The following is a 23,778-nucleotide window of genomic DNA, read 5'->3' as shown; positions in this document are numbered from 1 at the left end:
GTTGTTTTGAGACGTGAGTTGCAATATGGGCGAGGAAATTATGCAGACATTAAATACGTGCTGGTATTTAACGCGCAACTGGATTTTCAGAACTGTTTACGGAAACCAATGTGGAAGAGATTTCCTTCTCAAAGGTAAGTTGTTGGAACGCGTAGGGGTGTTTCCATTATACTTTTCTGAATATCAACACCGTGTTACAATTATCATTGTTCATGAATATTTAAAAACAACATGGGCTGAATAATTTTCATTCAATCTATTATTTATTTTGAGCTCTTGGGGACACTTTACTGAAAATATTTTTCTATTTATTGCAGAACTCTTTTTTTTTCTTTTATAAATTCAATTATATTATTTTAATTTTTTTTTTAAACAGTGTATTTATAAACATGTTCTGCTGTGTAATGATTATTACGCGTGACAGGTTTTCGCCTTCTGACGGGATTATTAAGTTTGATAATAAGATTATCTCATAAACTAGCTTCATTGGGATCCCAACCAATATAGTGCCTAAAATTTGTGCGTCATTAAACTGGTTGAATACGTGAATGATTTAGCGGCTTTTATGTTTTTTCATAAGTACATGGATGGGTTTCCTCAAGACCTTCTGCTCATTCCATCTTTCATTCCATCTTTCCTATCCTTAAAAAATCGTCCATGCAGCATACGCAAATATGAAATAGACCTTGAAATATCTTTGTGTCAAATTTATTTTAATACTAGCTGATGTGCACCCGACTTATACATGGTCGGGAGTAAAGTTTTGAGGTTGTGAATTCTAGTTTATCTAAATCTTGTACTTTGCTAAGACGGAAATAATATGATTGTATTGTAACAAAAATCGTGCCACGTCTTCCTCGCCTTTCTCGAGCGTCCCCGACTTCTTTTATCCTTCAAACCACTCTCTAAACAGTCCTGGCACTAATAAGAAAAAAACTTTGAAATTTTCATTGCAATCGGATGAATTGTAAAGAAACGCGTACGGGATATACAAAATACATAATTTCATTTATTTCACAGACAACTTTTAAACTACGAGTATATTCTTATTTTATTTAAAACTAGCTGAAGTGTCCAGCGTTATTGACATATTTTTTTAAAGTTAGGTGAATAAAAAAACAAAACTTATTAAGCCCCCACATACCCAACTTCTATCGATTTATAACAAGTTTCTCGTTAACTCTTTAAGTTCCAAAAACAATATGTATTTTTTTTAAGATAATATCTATACATTTGTTATACCGAAACGTTAACTATATGAAATTCCCTCGATAGAAAAAAATCGCAAAGTATGCTCCGAAAATTATTAAAAACACTTTTGGTTATTTTAGTTAATATGTTATAGGCATGAAAAAATTCAGAGTGTATCTTTAAATGAAACTCAATCATTTATAGAGAGATTTTTTTCTCTTTTTCAAACGAGTCGTGTTTTATTAAATTTTTCCATTTTCGCTTATTTATTATCGTTTTTTTAATATAAGCGCGTTCTTTCTAACATTCGTATTTACATATCTCCCTTTCAAACCATCTTTGAACGCTTACTACGGGACCTTAATGAAAAAACATAATGTTTAATTTTTTTATAGATATTAGCTTCAAAAACTACAAAATTTTTTTAGGAATTTAGAAACTTAAAGATTTAAAGAGAAACATGCTATAAATCGGTAAAAATTGGGTATGTGGGGACTTAATGTATGAAATTAAACACTCTCGACGAAGTATTTTTTTTTTTAATTAAAAAAAAAAACAGTTCATATTTATGAAAATACTTTTAAAATATTAATTTAAACAAAAGAATCGTAAGTGCGAAGGCTAAATTATATCTAATTAATTCGAATTTCAAACGATTCATATACGAATTGACACATTACTACCTTATCTTTCCTCTCAAGTTTACCTAGAAAGCACGTTAACCATGTTTAACTCGAAGCCAGTTTTTCATAGGAGGAATATAAATGATTCTATACTAATTAATTATGTTCTAACTAATTAACTAATTAGTACTGTTATTAGAACGAAGCCAAAAGGTTACTATTCGAACATCTGTAACAAATTAATTACTATTCGAGGGAAATTGACACTTCCTTCCATTGAACTGTGGAAGTTTCAATTGATTTAATTTAAATGAATTTGCAATTATTGAGCATGTACCTACCAACTTCCTTTGTCAAATTTGCCTAGGGAAGCGGTCGGTACAAAGCTAGGTTCTTGTATTCTTACATCAAAGTTCATAGGTTGATCAACACTTGAATCTACTAATAGATACTAGAATATTATGATACAAAGTAAACAAAAGTGGGTGTTAGGCCGTCTGGCTAGATTGTAATGCTGCGTATACATTTGCGAACCGAATCGCGAGCCGGACCACTTATTATGGGTAAGGAACGAAGCAACCGTAAACGGCGCGAAACGCCGATGCGATTGCGTTTGCGGTTGCTTCGTTCCTTTCCCAAAATTCGTGGCTCGGCTCACGTTCTTTTAATTGAAGATCAATTCGACGATCAGCACCATTTAAAAAAATATATTACTTGGACGGATACCGTTAAACACCAATTTCAGTGTAATATAAATATTTTATCAACCGTCAAGCAAAACAGCATGACCAACGACTATTATGCTTGACAACTGATTGAAAATTGTTCAAACCCTGAAACAAGCCAAGAGTCGTCGTTTAATCGTGGATGATACAACCCAGCCTTAATTCACTTGAATGTAAGACAAATTTATTACAAATACCTAATTAATTATTAATTTCTCCCACATTTTACAGATGGGCAAATAGGTATTTATTTGGCTGCCATCGGATGAATACTGAGTGGCGCAGTTGTGGAAAACCAGCTAGACTGGAAGCCAATTAATCGAATGCCTTGGAACAGATGTATTCTGTACATTCCTCCCCGTAACAGATTTCACTTAGGATAGGTTTTTTCACAGAATTTGAAAAATTCATCAAATTTAAACGTTCTTTTTCGATTTCTGCAAAAGTCCTGTTCAAGTTCTGTAATAATATCACGTTAGGCTAGTTCCTTGACAAAATTGAAATAATAAAAGAACTTGAAAAATTCCTTCACAGAACTTAAAAATTAACTTTGAAATTTGAAGAATTGTTCAAATTCTCTTAAACAACCCGCCCTTAGGGTTTTAAATTTATTTGGATCTCTTAATAATTATTATTATAATAGATTGAATTGCTTCGGAGAGGAAAACACAGGTGGCAATTTCGCGCCATTTAATATATTGGACTTTTTGCCAGTTTTTTGTTTAAAATAAATATAGGTACAAACTTTTGAGTCTAATTGCAGATTAGTTGATTTGATTACAAATAAATATAAGTCACTATTAACTAACTAACTACTAACTATTAAGTAGGTGGTAGTAGGAACAGGAAGGTATCTAAATAAAAATAACAGTTGTAGGAAAGCGCGAATAATGTAATTAGGATTGTTCTATATAGGTACGAAAGTGTTATTTTTGATTCTGTAGGAAAAAAATACTAGAATGTCTATTTTACTTGATGGAAATTTGTTTGTACGTGCCGTTTCCGGTTCAAGATTCTGGCCGTTATAATGGTTCAGTAAAAAATATTTTTTCAATTGGGAAATCGTCGTACTGTTATTTGGACTTTATTAGTCGCATTTTTCAATACTATGGTACCTTTTTTAGGGAAAACCGTTCAAGAGTTCCAACTGCTTCCAACCATATGGAGCCAGTGAGACTATGGCATCCCCAATTGGGTGTGTTGTGAGGATGCAGATAGTGGCGAGGGGAAGGAGATGGGGAAGGATGGGGTTGGTGGGGAAATACCTGGCTACTCATATCTGGTCACCAAACACAACCAAAGCTTACACCAATTTGAATTATGGTCTTACACCAGGGTGAAACTGAAAGTATTTTCCGCTTTACCTTCCTGCCTGAAGATATTTTGAAAAAAGAATTGCTTTGTCTATTCATTTTTTTATTGTCGCTACCTTTATTGTTGTTTTTCATTTTATTTTATTTTAACATGTTATAACTAACTAACTAACTAACCATCACGCCGTTTCCCCGCAGGGGTAGGCAGAGAGGACGGACCGCCAAACAACTCGGTCTTGGCACACACTCCACACTTTTTTAGTTAGTTAGTTTAACATGTTATATTTTTATTAATTTGTGAAATGGGGGCTTTAGCGTGAGTTAAGGAGATGCACTACGTCGTGTAATATTTTAAATCGAGCCGTTATCCATAACACCCCTTACGTAGATGGCGATAAGGTTTAAATTCCCGCTTAACACCTTCCGCCTGTTTTGATTTATGCAAGAAAAAAACATGGCCAAAAAGTGCCTTTTATTTTATTTTGTGGATGTTCAGGCATAAATATTTAATTTTTTTCCGATCATTTTATAAATAACTTAATTTTCCACATTATACAATAAAATGACAACCGAAAATGGGTTCGTAAGTAGGAGATTTTGAACTTTAAAGCAGTTTTCATAGGCCTTATACATTATTTTTTTCTGGGCTTATAAAAAGACTCGATTATTTCAACGGCCAAGATGTATTCTACTCGCAGTATTTAATTAAAGCATCTGAAATATTTCCAGACGATTTTCAAACCAAAAACACATGATTTTGCTTTTTTACGTAGTGCATCGCCTTAAGTACCCGGTGGGGCCCGCATTATCATATAATGTATGAAAATACATATTATTATTGTATCAACATAAAAAATATACATTTTTAAATTAAATTAATAATGATTCAACATTATGTAATATTAACGTAGATAGGAAAGGTACACGTTTGACGGAATATGCAGTGGTGGATACTCTCAGTATCGCCCTGTCAAAAGACCAGCATTAAGAATCGAAACGTTGGCGTTGCTTAATTCTCAATGGTGTCACTTTAGTCGTGTTTAGTGACTTACTTATTTTTCCTCACCTCCTTCACCAAACCACTTCCTTTGGCCTTACAACATACTCTAATAATTAAGAATGCCATAGTCCCATTGACTTCTGGCAGTTGGAACTCTTGGGCAAAACCAAACATTTAAAAAAAGATTCCAAAATATTAACTAATGAACGAGTTTTTTTTATCCACAATATTTACAGTAGCGACTCCCCCGACCGTACAAAGATAAGCTTTTAGATATTTTCATACAACAGGTACGCTTCATAATAACCTTCCCGAAGTAGGTGCGTTGATCTGAGTCTAAATTTAAAACACTTCTCCAGTAATATCAGAAATGAAATCAACGTTGAATGCCAAATTCACTTGCAAGTGCCAAAAAATTCTAAAATTATTTTTGATCGTCGGAAATTCTTATCAGAGGCGTACTGGCAATCAAATTAGGAATAATAGAAACAACGCGAGAGATGATATCTAAGAGTGCCAACTGTCGCTGAACTACGACCAAACTAACCCATTTACGCCTGCCGTGCCCAAACGAGGACGCCTTCAAATCTACCCACCATTTTGTTATTAATGTGGTAAGTTTTGCTAACAGTGCATTATTGTCGAGTTAATTGATGTGTCTTACATTTTATATCAAACATTTTGGATAACACCATTTATAAAAAGTATTTTAGTGTCATAAATAAAGTGAATCTCAGAGTCGCGGTGATTACCAAATGTAAGTATTTTTTTTATATGTTTACGTTCGTAAATTTTTAATTTTTCTACATAATCTTATTGAAAACTTTGTTTACTTTGGAATAAAAATTTGATAAGGTAAAATATATAATTTACTGAACTGTGAACTACTTTTTTTTGTTGGTGTCCCCAAATAGGGACAGTGGGCACATAAAGAGTAAAATATTCCTTTTTTTACAGAGTTTTGACTGCACATATATATTATATATGTCACAACGGCAATTTGAAGTAAGCGATAACTATCATGGACTCCAGGAGGCCCTTGATGCTATTATGGCAGAAGAGGACTCAGATGTTGAATTTGATATCGTTGCTCTTCCCCCAGAAACAAGTATCCTCACTGACTAAGAAGAAGGCGATGAAGACAATATTATTACCAATGACATGCCAAGAGATATTCTTGGAAATATTGAAGTTTTTGTAAACAGAAACGAAGAAGATTGGGACAGTTCTGATGAGGAGCCTTTGTCGAATTCCGCTAGAAGGCAACGATGCAATGTTGGGCCCCGTTGGCGTAAATGCGAGCCTAGCTACGATCACATGCCTTTTGATGAGAATAATGTACAACAACGATGCAAAAACCTAATTACTGATCTCAAAGGTAAAAATCCTGTTTCAATTTTTGAGAAGATTTTTGATCAGGAAGTAATCGATATGATTCTTCAATATTCTGATTTGTATGCATCACAAAACAATAAACATGATATCAATATTACCGTTGGTGAGTTGAAAACATTTTTGGGCATTCTATCTCTATCTGGTTATCACATTTTTCCTCGCGAACGTCTATTTTGGTCTTTAGACGAGGACTGTAATGTACCTGTTGTTTCTAAGGCAATGACGAGAAACAGATTTTTAGATATCAAAAAGTACCAACATTTTTGTGATAATACTATAGCTGCTGAAACATCAGATAAAATGTTCAAGATGCGAACCCTTGCTGAGGTTCTCATGAAGAAATTTATGCAATGGGGAGTGTTTCACACAAATCTGTCAATAGATGAATCCATAGTGAAATATTTTGGACGTCATCCATCGAAACAATTTATTCGAGGTAAGCCTGTACTCTTCGGTTATAAAAATTGGATGCTCGCTAGTGCTGATGGCTACTGCTACAATTTTGATATTTATTGCGGCAAGTCACAAATACCCACCAATGAGCCGTTGAGTACACGAGTTGTGAAAAACCTGTTGAACAAGCTAAACACAGATCCTAGAGACCATGTTGTGTTCTTCGATAATTTTTTCACTAGCTATGCATTGCTGCGGGATTTATGGGAATCTGGCTACAGGAACTTTACGTGAGGGTAGGACCTGCAAATTTCCTCTCACACCCGTCAAGGAGATGAAAAAGAAAAGTCGTGCTGACTTTGACTACCGGTTCAACACGGTCAATAAAATATTGTTTGTTCGCTGGCTGGATAACAGCGTTTGTACAATGGGAACAAACTACGATAATTTTCTTCCGAGCTCAATCGAAAAGAAGAAAATCGATGAAAATATTCCTCAAGTATCTATGAATTACAACAGAGGCATGGACGGTGTCGATCAAGCCGATCAGTCGATTTCAACGTATCGAACTTCAATACGAGGCAAGAAGTGGTGGTGGGTGTTATTTACATACATGTTCGATCTACACATACTTAGTAACGACGTGAAGATGAACCAGCTACAATTTCACCCATCAGCCTTTGTAGTGCTCAATTTACAGTTTGATGGTTTTGGCCACTTTCCGGAGAAGTTGACAAAACAGTTGCGATGCACTATTTGCCATAGTAAGGCACGTTAGGAGTGCAAAAAATGCAAAAAAACTTTGTGTATTGAAAAACCATCCTTCGAGAAATACCATACTGAATGTGCCCAGTGTCCCCATTTGAGCACGGCACTTTTTTTTCTAGTAAATAAAAAAAAATTAAATTTTTTTTTTTTTTTTGTTAAAAAACTCTATTTCCTACTACATAAAATTTATTTATTCTTTTTTCTACGATTACTTTAGTCTTGGGCGTAAATGGGCTAAACCGATTATCCACTATCGACGGAGCCAATGAAAGTTATGCGTTTGGTATGTAGGTAGAAATGGCGGGTCACCGCTGTACGATGTTGGCGACACTTTTGGTCATGCGGTTTCACATTAAAAATAGTTTAAGGTCCATCTCAGTGGTTTTTATTATCTATGAAATTGGGTCGGGTCAGGTTGGGAGGTTTAAAGCTCTGTCACATTTGATTGACGATCAGAGCTATTTTGTTTTTTTTCTTCATTTGAACTGTTCCCGTTAAACGCGGATTCTTGGACCGTTTCAGCTTTTGATAAATTTTTTATCGGCCGTCAAGCATAACGGTCGGCTGTTCACAAAGACGGGAACCGTTCAAATTTAAAAAATTAAATATCGGTATACCTATTTAAACTTTCTTATTCGCAGTTCTTTGATATTATGGTACCTACCTGTTGAAAGAAAGTTTGAAAAAAATCGGCATTGAGATATTGACGGTTTTTTCGCCTTTGAACAAATTGTATTATAATTCAGGAATTGAAAATTTTTTTTTTTACATAAAGTATATTGCTTATGATCAAGTACGTAGGTATATAAGTACCTACTTACAAATCGTATGATTTTAGAGGAAGTTTGGGTTTTGATTTATTAATGAAAATTAGAATGCTTTTTTGGACGCGAGGTCTACTTTTCGCAGAACTACTACTAAGAGGAAGCTACAAGCCAAAAATGTGTATATTCTTGGTATACCTTATATTGTAGGTAATAGGCATTAAAACCGCTTGGCAAACGGAGTCTAGATTCGTTCGATTTCAAGCACCAAACTGGTTTTTATTTATTTTGTAAATAATTTTATAAGAAAGCAAAAAAGTTAATCAAGTGAAACTGTCAGAGATAATCTTAGCTATAGGTAATAATATATTTTTAAAAAGTTGTTTCCTTTACACGTTCATACATTTCTATTGAAAAAAGTTTTTTTTTAGTAGTTCACATTTATATTTTTTATTGAGTAATTTGTTATTTTATTTGTATTTTACTCAAGCGAAACGATAGGAAACCTTCAATTTATATGAAGCATATTTTTTGGAATTCATAATGTACACAAATTCGTTATAAAGATTAATCAAAATAGTGATTTAGCATTAAGCTTCACCTTAATATTGATTTTGAGTTACTATGCCGTGTTGCGCTTCCTTCTTCTTTAGCCATCATTTCGGACACCCTTACAGTGTCCATTATCAGGGCAAATGTGTAGGTCGTGGTGAAGCGTGTGTTTACGCTTGTAGAAGTAATACCGTATTGCGCGTTCCAACCTTATGGTGCCGGTATTTCAGTACAATATTATAGTGAAATCAATGTGGTTTTCGGCGTTTAGTTTTGGTGTTACCGTTAAGTACTGGATACTAAAAACTATTTACCTTAGCCCCGTCGTTCCTATTAATATTTAAAAAATTAGTACCTTATTTTTAAGTTTGGTTTTAAACATGACTAAATAGAGTAGTTCACCCCTCGATTTGGGTAGGTTACATTATTTTTCAAGTAGGTATGAACACGTTTGTTGTTTGTAGTAATCTTCAGAATATTGATAAACAGGCTCTCCGCAATTTGCTTTTATATCTTGCAAAATGAATATAGAATTACTTAGGTACCTAAATTGTTGCCTGGAAAGGAACGAAGAAATGAGTGTAAGAATAACATATTACGGGAATGTTAATGGTAGTAATAACGTTTGCTCATCGTAAAAAAAATGTCAGTAAAATTATTGATGATAATTTTTTTTTTAAACTTGGTTTTACGAAATATCTTTGTTTCTGTTAAAAGATTATTTACTACAAACTTATTGTTCTGGAAAATCGAAATCACGGCACAATTTTATTAGGTGGGTATAATATCAATATTTTGTAAGCATGCATAATAATATTATAATATCTACTGCGCAAATAATCTTACATAAAAAACTAGGCATTGACGTAACATTGACAGTGTCACTCAGATTTTATTACAACTTTGAACAATGTTTTGGTTAATTACCATAAATATTACGGGTAATGAAAGAAACCTTGTTTCGTTACGGAATGTTTTGGTTGCAAATATGTATAGTTTAAGTCATTGTCATTAGTTAAAAGTCTTAATTTTAGTTATAAGCCACTATAAGTCTCTATCTATAAAACTCAGTTATATATATAATTATAATGTAATTAGTTATAAGTCTAAGTGATCATACATTAAGTTGTTAAGCGCCCTTGAGGTGATTTTCTCACGAAAACGGCGCTATATAAAATTTCCGATTTTATGTCCGGGTTAAATCTTCCCCGTGGGAAAAATCTTCTACACACTTTTCCACAAATGATCATCTAGTCAATCAACATTATGCAAGTGCATTATATAAGCAAAATAAATACAAAACAATACAAGACAACACGTCAACTCACCAGAGATCAAGTGGGAAAATTATTATTTTTATTATGAGTATCATTATTATTTATTATTTGCGTTACTCATAAAAGAAGATAAAAAGACGTAATATTTTGTATTATCGATAATTTTTTAACACATTATTAGCAATACCTAATTTTAATTTATTGGTATTATTGAGCAGTTTGCATAACTACATTAACAACTGCATGCAGATAAAGGTGTATTTATTTGGGGACAACTACAAAGTAGTGTTTGTAACATTCACCTTTAAAATTTATTGGTTAGCATGAAGTAATCAAATTCTTTTTGACATTTTTTTTATATATAAGTGGGTACAGTGATGTTATATAAGTACATATGGTTACAAAATATATTTATATTCGCAATCTCACCAATGAATAAACTGGTTCTTGTGCTTGGTGAGCGAGTTACACTAATTATAAGGAAAATAGAATAACATTATGCATAAATCCAAAGAGGCAATAATTCATACTAATCGAAAAAAATATGGCACCTTCCAGTTTCTAGATGCAAACCGAAATAACGAAACGCATAAGAAAAAGGTAGCCAATAACGACGCGTTGATAGATGAAACATTTACATATAACAGCTTGCCTAGCATACAACAGAACGCATTAGAAAGGGATAGTCATTCAAAGAATATGTGTGTACGTGTTAAACAGCTGTATTATTATGAACGCCCGTCGTTTCTGCATGCGGCGTCCCACTGACGGGCGAGCATGTAACAAAATTCTGAGAATAATTGTTTATTGAAGTAATATTTATTGAAATAATAAGTGATTTTTTGGCACATACGAATGGAAAGAAACTCCATCAGATTTGGTTTTTGCTCGACAATGATACGTGCACATTTCACCTCTTGCAAAAGCACAGGAAGGCATTTTTTTACAAAAAAGAGCGACGTGTTCCTGGCAGCTGGTGACGGCTTGTCTGGCCAAGAAACGTATGTGCGATATTAAACGCACTAAATCATAAATATGTCCTCTGGACCTAACTTAGTGAAACCACGCGCGTTGTATCAGTAACCTATATTTTCTTTTAATTCATCTAAGTCAAATTCCGTTGTTGCTGTTTTTCAAGAATAAAAAAAAATTATACCATTGAAACTGAAAAGCACCCATCCCGTAATCCGTAGTATACACTGGCGCATAAATAAACCACTCACCACTGGCGTTAATTTTCTCATTGATCTGTGCCATGTTGGTAGCAATTTTATCACATTTATTTTAGTCTATGACAGAAGAAAAAAATGGCGGCTCTGGGAGTTTGTGAAACTCCTGATTGTAACGAGAAGGCGAAATTACAATGCCCCACATGCGTCAAACTAGGCATTCAGGGCTCCTTTTTTTGTTCTCAAGAATGTTTCAAGGGATATTGGAAGGAACATAAGATAATTCACTCTCTGGCCAGTAAGTGTTTACTTTTAGGTTATGTCGAGCCGATTACCCGCCTGTCGTGATTAATTATTATCACTGTTATCATATCTCATTATTTGTGACTAATTTGTCAAAATGCAAACTCGAAAAAGGGCGCGAGGTTAGACCTTGCCAACGTCTTAACTCAGCAACTTAAAAAATAGCCATGATTTTTTGTCTTTTAATAACCTGTATTCGGTGCATAAAACTAACCTTGTTTTTTTTAGAGGGTGAAGGCGCGGAAGGTAAGAAAAATGGATTTGATCCATGGCCGAACTATATGTACACGGGGAAGTTGAGGCCTTGTCCTCAGACCCCCAAAAGGACAGTTCCTTTGACTATTGGAAGGCCAGATTACGCTGACCATCCATCCGGTTTTCCGATCTCGGAACAGGCTCTGAAAGGAACTTCCCAAATTAAAGTTTTGGACGATGAAGAGATTGAAGCTATGAGAGTTTCCTGCAAACTGGGAAGAGAAGTCTTGGATGAAGCTGCTAGGTTGGTTTTATTTATTTTTTTAAATTTAACTCTGGCAATAATAAAGTCTGTTCACGCACCAACCAGTTTTTAAAATGGTTTGTGTGCGAATTGGTTATATCCTTGTGCACATAACTACCGTTTGGGTCAGACAACTAATTCACTCACAAAAAATCACAAAAGACGTTTTCACGCCCTTGCTATGTACATGTCTGTAAAAGTTTCCGATTTAACAAGTACACACTTTCCTATTTTCATTAAAACTTGTAAACATTTCTTGTTTGACCAAAAAAAAAAATATATATATTTAGTATTTCTATATAAATATATATACATATTGTATTTCTATATAAATATATAAACATATTGTGTTTCTATATAAATATATAAACATATTGTATTTCTTCTGCAAATTAAAAAAAAAATCACTTTATTATGTTATATTTGTGCTTATATGCGACAGCTGTCTGACGTTGGCCGGTTAAAAATGGTCATGTCGTTTAGGCGGCAAATCGAAAATGGCACATTATAAATCGGTATAGAAAATTCATCAACAAAATCAACGAAAAATAAACTAAATATGCCTTTTAAATTTTGGAATAACTTTATTGAGTAATACCTCAAATTGTAATATTTAATTATTGAAGACAATATTAGCGTCCCATTAGCTCAGTGGTAGAGCGGTGCCCCGGCTGGGTTCGAGTCCTAGATGTGACCGTATCCTTTTCTGATTTTTCTGTTTCAGAAAAATTTTGGTTTAGAAATCGCTAATATTGTCTTCAATAATTAAATATACCTTCTTTATCATAACTTTTTTCAGGAATAAAAAAACAATGAAAACACCCTATTCTGCCTTGCCCATTTGATATTTTTTTATATGAATTCTGCACAAGACTCCCAACTGTCTGGAGCCAGTAAGACTACAGCATCCCCAATTGGGGTATGTTGTAAGGCTGAAGGTAGTGGAGAAGGGAAGGAGATTAGGAAGAGGAAGGTGGGGGAGTTCCTGGCTACATCTTGTCACAAAACACGGCTAAAGCCATTTCAAGCAACGTTTCAATTCTGAATGGTGGTCTTATACCCTGGCGATACTGAGAGTATTTTCCACTCTAGAACGTGACGCTAGTACCTATACTATATGTTACCTATAAGCCGGGAATACACATGCCTGTAGCTGGCACACTTGCATGCAAGCTCCTTGCACATGCCAGCTACTATCATGTGTATACGCTAACTTGCATGCCTGTACCTGCCTTGCAAGTAGATTGCACAACATTTGATTTACTGGCATGCAAGTTGAGGGAGGGGACGAGGGGGGCTATGAAACCGGCATGTGTGAACGTCGTGACAGGTACGGGCATGCCAGTAGCTCAGTCTCTCATTAAATTAGCCACACATTGTACTGCCAATTGCAATACGATGATATTTAATTCACTTTGAATGTTTTCCATTGCCAAAAAGCTTGAGACTACTCAGTCTCAGAGTGATTTGAGATACGTACTGTCTAGTGACTGGCATGTGTATACGTCTTGCAAATACAGGCATGCAAGGACGCAACTTGCATGCAAGTTTAACTTGCATGTGTATTCTCATTGCGCCAGTAACTTGTACATGCCATTAACATGCATGCAAGCTACTGTTCCATTTTACAGGCATGTGTATCGCCGCCTTTAAATTAATGAATTGTGAAATACTAATTCATCAAATATAATTTACTTGCGCATGCCGTGATTTGAACCTGCAACCTTCAAATTGCTAGGCGAGAGCCTTACCCTTCCATCACGGAGGCTGTCAAATCTAGACGGACGTGGAAATTATCGCAGCCGCATCAATTTATTTGTACAGCACGTTATTAATCATTGTAATTCGTAAATGTAAATGATCATTCACGCAATAAACGACATGACCGTCTCCGCTGAATGCGTATTGCATAAGTAAGGCCGAGCCAATGTGTGAACTGATAATAATCGGGTTGACCGGCCAACACATGCAACCGCCAAGTCATCCTGAATATGTTATACTGAATAATGCATTGGGCGAACGTGTACTACAAGCAGTTATTTATAAAGTGTGAAAAGGAGAGTGACACATTCAAACACTGTCGATCTCTCGAAGAAGCACTATTTGTCACTTCCAATGTGGTGATTTATGCTTGTTCCCTCTTACATTCTGTTCCGCTACTAAATATGTATTAAAATATTGCTATTTGTATTATAGAGTTTGCGGGGTTGGTGTGACAACGGATGAGATAGACAGGATAGTTCATGAGGCTTGCATCGAGAGGGACTGCTATCCCAGTCCATTGAACTATTATGAATTCCCAGCTTCTTGCTGTACTTCTGTTAACGAGGTCATTTGCCATGGAATTCCTGATCAGAGGCCTTTGGAGGTGAGCAAAAACACCATTTTTATTTTGAAAACTGATGGCAGTCTGCTACACTACCGCCTCCTAGCTGCGCGAGTTATGCAGCTTGGTTTTCTTTCATATATTCAAATGGATTTTATTTTAAATTATTCCCTTATTTTAAGTTATTAAATGATGCAAATGGAAAATTTAAAAAATAAACATTAGGTAACCTACATACGACCTTACTGCTTTTTTGCTCATGCGTAAAAAAATATTATAGATGCTATTAATGTTGTATTAACAGTTGTAAGCCTACCACCGCCACCAAGTACTAGATAAATTCAATTATTTGCCGCCATTGTCGGGAAGGAATGCAACATGCTAGACTAGCGGCCAGAGTTTGTAGCCAATTCAAGTAAATACTGCCAATTATTTGCCGCCATTGTCGGGAAGGAATGCAACATGCTAGACTAGCGGCCAGAGTTTACAGCCAATTCAAGTAAATACTGCCAATTATTTGCCGCCATTGTCGGGAAGGAATGCAACATGCTAGACTAGCGGCCAGAGTTTGTAGCCAATTCAAGTAAATACTGCCAATTATTTGCCGCCATTGTCGGGAAGGAATGCAACATGCTAGACTAGCGGCCAGAGTTTACAGCCAATTCAAGTAAATACTGCCAATTATTTGCCGCCATTGTCGGGAAGGAATGCAACATGCTAGACTAGCGGCCAGAGTTTGTAGCCAATTCAAGTAAATACTGCCAATTATTTGCCGCCATTGTCGGGAAGGAATGCAACATGCTAGACTAGCGGCCAGAGTTTACAGCCAATTCAAGTAAATACTGCCAATTATTTGCCGCCATTGTCGGGAAGGAATGCAACATGCTAGACTAGCGGCCAGAGTTTGTAGCCAATTCAAGTAAATACTGCCAATTATTTGCCACCATTGTCGGGAAGGAATGCAACATGCTAGACTAGCGGCCAGAGTTTGCAGCCAATTCAAGTAAATACTGCCAATTATTTGCCGCCATTGTCGGGAAGGAATGCAACATGCTAGACTAGCGGCCAGAGTTTGCAGCCGATTCAAGTAAATACTGCCAATTATTTGCCGCCATTGTCGGGAAGGAATGCAACATGCTAGACTAGCGGCCAGAGTTTGTAGCCAATTCAAGTAAATACTGCCAATTATTTGCCGCCATTGTCGGGAAGGAATGCAACATGCTAGACTAGCGGCCAGAGTTTGTAGCCAATTCAAGTAAATACTGCCAATATTTTGTTGGAGTTATTATTAATATTCTAGGAGTGCTATAACAAAAACTCTCCTGTGAGACTTGAAGCTGGTTACCGAGATACAACTTTGTCCTTCCTGTCTTGCTCCAATCCTCTTCCACTCGTCTATCTACCTCTTCCTCAGTCTGCCTTTGAGTCGCTTCGAATTACTAATTACAGCTTCAGATTCGCTTCAAATGAACTGTAAATACTACGAAACTAAATGAAATGGGGTTTGCTGGAATATGGGTGATAGTATTTCTAGGAAAGAACAATGAATGGAAGGAAAATAGGATGACCAATCACTTATCACTGTAGCACTACGAAGGAGCATATAACACAATCACAATATAGTGAGTTACACCCCAATACCGCGAGGCAATTATCGCCACAACAAAATGAATGATTACTTAAAACGATGTTATCTACATACTTCCAAGATAGATAACTTCCTTCTTTTTCAACAAGATGTACACCAAAAACTTGCTTCAACAATAGTTCGAATCCTGCTTCTTTTTAAAATGAGAGAATTTCACAAGAAAAACACCAACGACCATTAATAATCCACTTACTAGATCGATATCTTGGGGCTTTTTGTATGAAACAAACTGGACCTCTAACTAACCATAAATATTTAGACAAAATTTATGTGTGCGACAATACTACGTCCCACACCATCGACAAGGATAGAGGAAACTCAAAAAAGGCACAACCGTAGACAGTATAATTGTCATTCGGAGCATACTTATTAGCCTAAAATATTTTTAAAATAAAAATTTTCGAAATGTCGAAATATTACCTCTCAACAGGAAAATGAAAAACTCAGTTACATGTTTAGCATCTTTTTTTCAGCAAGATGATAAATTATTAAATTTAATGAAAAAGGTAGAACGATTGAATTCCACCTAGCATGATATAATCACGATCCAGTACGGCTTCACAATACGCACATTCCTGGCAGGAACAAGGATACTGCCTGAAAAAGAAAATAGATTCATTTGTGCGGTGAAGTTAAATTAAGGCTATTACAAATTAGCAAATCAGGAACATGAAGAAAGATTCTCACCTGGTTTTTGGTTACAAACATGTGTTCTATTTTGTGTTTGAGATGCCAAGATTAATGGCAATGCGTAATTTCATAACGAATCACTCGGCCTTTTGCTTCCGATTAAGAAATGAGAGCCACGAACGGACGAACATCTCGCTAATATTGGATAAACAATATATTAAAATCCGCCAAAACTACACAATAACTGCGTAGTTTGAGATCAAAATATCAAACAACCATAGATGTGCCACTCAGACAATACTCAGCTGTCAACAGTTTTCAGACATTCAGAGTTTTTCATTGGTGGATATACCTAGTTAGGAAACAATATGACCTTTTATGCAGTTCCAATTTTGATCAGAGTTATACCCCCTGCCAACGACTAAATACTTGCAATATAATCCCAATCATTCTGTTTTCAAAACAATCGCATTCGAATTTGCACTATTTTGTTGCAATTGATTATGTTCCATAATTCAAATAATTTTCCAGCAAGTTGATGGTTACAGAGAGGTAGGAACTGGATAAATCACATCCCGGTAGGAACTAAGCATATTATTTTCATTTCCAGACCAAGGGGTACTTGCTCAAAACGGTGTCCTGTCATCTGGCATTCTTTCAACATGTCCAGTCCATCTTATGATGGTGTCATGCTCAATTAGAAAATAGCAATGTCTTAACTTATTGAATTAGATTCTGTATAATCTATTTTCAATGTGTTATTTTTACTTTATTAAAAATGCCTTTTTTAATGTATCAGGGCTGTTATATTAAAGGGGTTGCCTCTAAATGAGAAACCTGTCCTTAAGTGTATGATCTTATTCACACAAAATGATCTTAGTCCAAAAAATCAGTAAAATAACTACATGTTACATTTAGTATGTTTGTGTTTAATTTAGTGGTGTTTTTTTGCAGGATGGAGATTTGTGTAACGTTGATGTAACCGTGTATCACCGCGGCTTCCACGGAGACCTAAATGAGACTTTTTTCGTGGGTAACGTTTCCGAGGAACACAAGAAACTGGTGAAGGTGACATACGAGTGCCTTTCTAAAGCAATTGAGGCTGTGAAGCCCGGTGAAAAATACAGGTAATTAATTTAAAAACTTCCGCGTCTAATATTTCGCTGCTTTCCTTTCTATGCATCTCTGTCTTGAATATTTTTTAATTGTCAGACAAATGCAGTATGTACCTACATTATTTTAAAATGCTTCCTAATGATAGTGTCTTAAAAAGGGATTATTTTTTCTTTTGAAAATATCCCGACAGGAATTAAATTCTACCTGCAAAAACTCTTTATAACAAAAATACAATACATACAGAGGAACCTCTCATAACGAGTTTAATTTGTTCCAGAATCTTACTTGTTATGTGAAACACTCGCTAAGCGAAACAATTTTTCCCTTATAAATCCATGTAAAATACTATATTGCGTTCCATGCCAAAAAAATACTCAATATTTTTTTATTTTTTTTAAATGTTTATTCAATAAAACTACATACTTATAAATTGTTAAGGAGCATAACAACCTGGAATGCAATTTCGATTTGCTGAAAAATTTTAATATAATCGAAAAAACTAGTTTATTATTTACGAATTTATGACAAATAATTAATAATTTTTTTTACTATAAAGACATTTTTTTTTTGCCGACGCTTCCAAATTTGGTGAAAATGTGACACAGCATTATAATTGAATAAATTTGTAGAACGCATAGCCACCTCTTATTAGGGTGATGCTTCTCAATGTACGATGCAACAGTTTACCATGCTTTCAGCATTTCTCTTATTGCGCCAGAAGAGTGTTGCTTTGCTACTTCCTCCTCATCCACTAACAAACTGTCCTCCATAACTTCTTGCTGTGAAACAGAATGCAACTCTATAAGCTCTTCGGTGGTCAGTTCTTGACTGTGCTCTTCCACAAGCCCATCAATATAGTTGTTATTTCTCCTCCAGCCCCATGGTATTGGCCACAGACACAATCTCGTTGACTGTAGACTCCACGGGTACTGTTTCAAACCCCTTAAAATCACATTCGACAACGCTCTTTGGCCAAAGCTTCTTCCTAGCAGAAGTGAGGGTTCTCTTGGTAACCCTTTCCAACGGCTTGTCAATTATCTTGAGGCAAGTAACGATGTGAAAGTGATCATTCCAAAACTCTCTGAGAGTGAGACTTGTCCCTTCAGTCACCTCAAAACAACGCTGGAAGTTTGTTTTAGTGGAAGTGGTTTCTTAAAGTTCGAAATAACCTGCTGGTCCGCAGGCTGGAGTAATGGAATAGTGTTGCATCTATCTTCTTAATTTTATCCTTGTTCTTGAGGATAGTGCAATTCATTGATGTAGACCGATTGAATGTGCTCCCTAGATCAGCCACGCTCATACCTTGTTCTCGCTTTCCAAAAAGAGAGGTTCCATTGTATATTTATTTCTGTAGCGTAATTTTTTTAACCATATTTCATCCTAAGTGCGCTTTGCAATTTGATATCTTAGTCAATTTATCTAAATCCTTTGTTCTATAAATATCTTTCACCACTCATTCAAAAGCAAAAATTTTATTTTATTCAAGTGGTAGATATTTTTAGTATCTCCCTGGTGAAAGGCCTCCTGGCATTAGATATGTTTGGTACTTCCCAATACTTCTCTTCCCCATCTCCTTCCCCTCTTCATTCCTGTTAGCCTCATAATATATTGCATTAGGGAATGCCATGCCATGCAATAGCCACCCAATGGCTTTGGGATTTTTATGCAGTGTTGCTTTTCTATAACAAATACGCTACTCCATACTTGTGAATGCTTTACCAGACCAATCAAGGCAAGAATTACAACAATTTACTGTTCGTTTTAATTTTCCAGGGAGATAGGAAATATAATTCAAAAGCACGCGCAGGCCAACGGCCTCAGTGTGGTCCGTTCTTACTGCGGCCACGGCATCCACCGCCTATTCCACACAGCCCCGAGCGTGCCCCACTACGCGCGCAACAAGGCCGTGGGCGTCATGCAGGCCGGGCACTGCTTCACCATCGAGCCTATGATCAACAGCGGCGGGTGGAGGGACGACCAGTGGCCCGATAAGTGGACAGCGGTGACGTCTGATGGATCGTGGTCTGCCCAGGTAAATATTCTGTCATCCCTGTCCGTATTAGAGTCGCGGACCCATCGCAAAGATGAGACACCTCCAGATGTCCTTTCATGCGCTGCTTCAGTAACCTCCATCCAAAGCAGACCCAGCCTCTGTAGTTGTTTCTCACAACTGCATCTGGGGCGGCCCACTGCACATGCTCCCTCTGGAATAGCACTCGATATTATTATCTATATGTTTATTGATTTTTAGGAATAAGCCATGATTAACCTTCCTCTTTCTTAAGCTGAAGTTTTTTTACAGCCTTGCTATGCAATCATTAGGGCAGATGGCATAAGTGTACAGAGAAGTTTGTTTATTTGTTTAGACGTGGTACCGTGTTGCCATTGTTTGTATTTAATATTTGAATGTGGTTTTCTGTGAACAGTTTTGAAACAACCATTCTCAGCTGGATATCACGAAGGGTTGAGTCTTATTCTGTCACCCTGTTAAATTCTAACAAAGTTAATCAACATGATGCCTTTAATCATATCTTCAATTGACAATCTATATTGTTATTATCCATTTCAGTCCAGCAACTTTCTCTTTATGCCATAATTTCACTTTTATTATTGGGTGGTACTATTTTATTTACTACTTAGGTAACTATTCTATTATTCTCCAAATGTTTAATTGTTTATTCCTTTAACAGTAGGTCACACCTATAAATAATGAAGTTTCCCCTGGGTCATCATTGGGTGTTGGAGATGTCTCCAGAGGAGCGATTCCGGTTTTACTTAAGCCTTCAGTACTTTCATCACTTTTGTACAGTTTGCAATGTTTTCTGTGTATTTCAAATGCGCTACACACATCTTTTCGGTGTTTGCATTTAAAATAAACATTACTATTTCCAAATAATAAAATTTTAATATCATATGGGAAAAATGTCTTCAAAAACGCTAACTGAAATTTGTAAGAAAACTGTACCTTCACTTTTATCTCGTTCATATTATAAAAAATAATTTTTAAAGTTGAACCGATTATTACGATAGCGGCGCGAAATATGAATTATTCGTTTTGGCTATTTAGGATTTTATTAATGGATTCCAGTATAAATATTCGAGGCAAACTGGAAAGAATTATTATTTCTCTTTCTAATGTCAAAAAAATTAAGAATTTCCGCATGAATATAGACCCTCTAACGCTGGAGGGGTACACCCAAATACTTCCTTTTAATACCATTCCCACTTTTGAAATAACGAAAACTATATTACAAGTAATTCAACACTCGGCACATTCCAACACTACACTCTATTACAATTGCGACGTACACCAACACAACACAAGAAATCACAACAAACTTCATATACCAAAAATCAAATCAACAAAATATGGACTAAGATCCCTAGAATACATAGCTCACACAAAATATAATCAACTACCCAACGAGATCAAATGTGCAAGTCAATGTAAAAAGATCCAAACTAACATGCTCAAACTTCAACTTATTAATGACTATCTGAAATAATAATGTTGTGTATGTCCCATCATATGTCCATTTAATACATACAACTATATGTTTCATGTAATGCGTATCATTCCCGCAATGAGTTTATTAACTCCTGGGAGTACGATGCTTTATATAATATACTATATTCTGTATTGTATACTTTTAATAAAAAAAAAAAAAAAAATAAAAAAAAAAAAAGATAAAGTATTGTCCTTGACCTTGACCTTAAAATTAACCACTTTTCACTGTCATCCGAGAGAAATGAAACCTCAGTTAACAAAAAAGACATTAATTTTAAGTTTAAGCCCAATTCTGCTGTCATCTGAGCGAACTGGAAATGCAGTTAATGTAAAAATCGTTAATAATTCTTTATCTGAGCCTTCTTTACATCAAGGATTGTTTATCTTCTTTATATTTCTTATAACTATTGGTGCTTCTGACTCCCAACAGCTGCATGTGTTTCCTGAGGTCGTAGTTAATAGTCCTATTAATAGTCCTACCAACTCCCTCAGTGACTTTATTTTATCCATAATTAGTTAATAGCCTGTCTTCATGGGGTTTGGACCACCTCATTCCGACAAGAGCCATTATAGATTCGCCATGATTTTTTTTCAGTTTGAACAAACCCTGCTGGTCACTGAACTCGGCTGTGATATCCTGACGCGCCGTCGAACCGATGCTGGAACCCCGCACTTCCTCGACCACATGAAGTAGTCGATGGAACTCCTATCTCGGAAGGACCCAACTTTGCCTTTATAAACCCTATTAAATCTCTGCCACCCAATCCAACCCGTACAATTTTAATCCAGGGCCAATAATTAATATGTTTGAATATTTTTTTATCGAATAATCTTCATTGATCCGATGTTATTATGTTTTATTCACACAGTTGTGCTATATTTAGTAAAGGTTTTAACATTTTTTCAAGGTTTAGTTTTATAGTTATCTGATCTGAGAAAAATATATTTTTCCCTTTAACATCGGATCTGAACCAAATATGAACAATGTAGCTTTACTCGATCGTGTTTAAAAACATGTTTAAATAATAATAACTCCTAGCTTTCTGTATTGTCTGCTAGGTTGCAGGACAGTTAAATACTGTCGTAAATAATATTCTAAATTAAAAAAATACCTGCCATTAGAATTGTATACTTGTTACAAATTGTAAAACAACACGATTATTTTTGTTTTTATTTGCTCTTAATCCTCAGCCTGCAATAATTAACCTTTTCAACATTAATCTACTGCATGTACTTTGTGAATCGTATATGGGACATCCGCTTATGGAGACAGCTGTCAATGGGTCATAAATGCGACCGCTGGGTAGATCATGTTAAATATGTGTTATAAAATTTCAAAACATTTGATGTGATCCTTAAGTTTTTCAAGCGTGAAATGATCGTCCGGTCAGATCTGTGTCAATTTTTAACTAACGTTATATAATAAATGTTTTAATAGGTGTATTTTTCACCCATTATGCTAGGGATAACCCTGTTTTATGGCGGACAAATGTCATTGTTGTTATTTTTATATATATCTCACATCGTCTTGACACAACTTTTATAATGCTGGCCGTTATCACAATCTCATCAAGCTGCACATTTTGACACAATGGGTGTGTTTAAACTTCATGGATCATATATACGAGGATAGCCGCCGATGGATCATATATGCAACGGCCGCATATATAAGATTAAGTCACTTCCCACAGTCTGAGGGTTCAGCCCAACAACACATTGCTAATCTTAGCAATATATATATTTGATAATGAATGTGTTTTTGTTTTTTTACCAACACCTGTTAAAGTGTTTTGTGTGAACGATAATAAATTATATCTTGATGAACTATGTAGGTGCAAATCTCATAGTGTTTATGTACCTTGCTGAACAATATTTTATCTAAGCATTTTTTCATAATTCATATTACAACTGATCTTTTAGAATATGTAATATAATGTGTACATTATTTGTAAAGGAAATTAGACTTTATTTTAATGTGTGAAACTTTAATGAGTTTTTTTTGGCCTTTAGAAATATCAACATTTTTGATACAACATTGTCTTGAGTAATTTCAATAAACCAAACTGTGATTTTATCATTCTTTTTTTATGTTACAAAAAATGCAATTTTTTTTAAAAAGGGGAATTTTGATTCCATAACAATGGAATGATTACCGCTAATTATTGTTACCCACATCTTTCTACTGAACCATACGTTGTGTTGTGGAGTTGTTGTTATGTTTCTTTAATGAATTTTTGTACAACAAAAATACAAAGTTTGTAATAAATTAACATTTACCACTTTATTTCAATTATTATTTAATTTACATGTGCTCAAACCATTTTTATTTTAACCTTTTTCAGTTGTTACGACATATGCCAAACCATATTGTCACTGGGCTCGTAATACCTCCAATGTGAAAAAAATAAATTTTACCTGATAGTGAAGCCACACATTTTTAAGCAGGAAAATGAAGGGAGAATTCCATTTATTTTTGTGTATTTTATACATTAATAATAATCTTCATTTTCAAAATTGTTTTTCTGTAAAATATTTTTTTTTTTTACGTTGTCGAGTAAATCATGTGGCCTGTCACAAC

General features: G+C 35.2%; 1 protein-coding gene across 2 annotated transcripts; it reads left to right on the top strand.

Annotated features, from left to right (window-relative positions):
* LOC149423380 (methionine aminopeptidase 1) lies at positions 1-23,484 on the top strand. Of its 2 annotated transcripts, none has more exons than XM_089632988.1 (6): positions 1-134; positions 11,702-11,972; positions 14,169-14,340; positions 17,531-17,703; positions 19,466-19,724; positions 21,796-23,484. In XM_089632988.1, the coding sequence occupies exons 1-6, from the start codon at positions 26-28 to the stop codon at positions 21,892-21,894; spliced, it is 1,083 nt and encodes a 360-aa protein (XP_089489114.1). In that variant the 5' UTR covers positions 1-25; the 3' UTR covers positions 21,895-23,484. The 2 variants fall into 2 exon arrangements, with proteins under 2 accessions (XP_089489114.1, XP_089489113.1); XM_089632987.1 differs by lacking the exon at positions 1-134 and adding an exon at positions 11,278-11,468.
* The last annotated feature ends 294 nt before the right edge of the window (positions 23,485-23,778 follow it).

The sequence above is a fragment of the Hesperophylax consimilis genome, chromosome 6, assembly GCF_061612785.1.
Source record: "Hesperophylax consimilis isolate HC1 chromosome 6, BYU_Hcon_1.0, whole genome shotgun sequence".
NCBI classification, from domain to species: Eukaryota; Metazoa; Arthropoda; class Insecta; order Trichoptera; family Limnephilidae; genus Hesperophylax; species Hesperophylax consimilis.
This window is presented reverse-complemented; position numbering and strand designations above follow the sequence as displayed.

Bases quoted from the DNA above. Each gene is read 5' to 3' on its own strand.
- LOC149423380 (XM_089632987.1), top strand. From the start codon at position 11,309: ATGGCGGCTCTGGGAGTTTGTGAAACTCCTGATTGTAACGAGAAGGCG. The intron at 17,704-19,465 runs GTAATTAATTTA...TTAATTTTCCAG, and splicing joins AAGCCCGGTGAAAAATACAG to GGAGATAGGAAATATAATTC. The intron at 19,725-21,795 runs GTAAATATTCTG...ATTTTTTTTCAG, and splicing joins ATGGATCGTGGTCTGCCCAG to TTTGAACAAACCCTGCTGGT.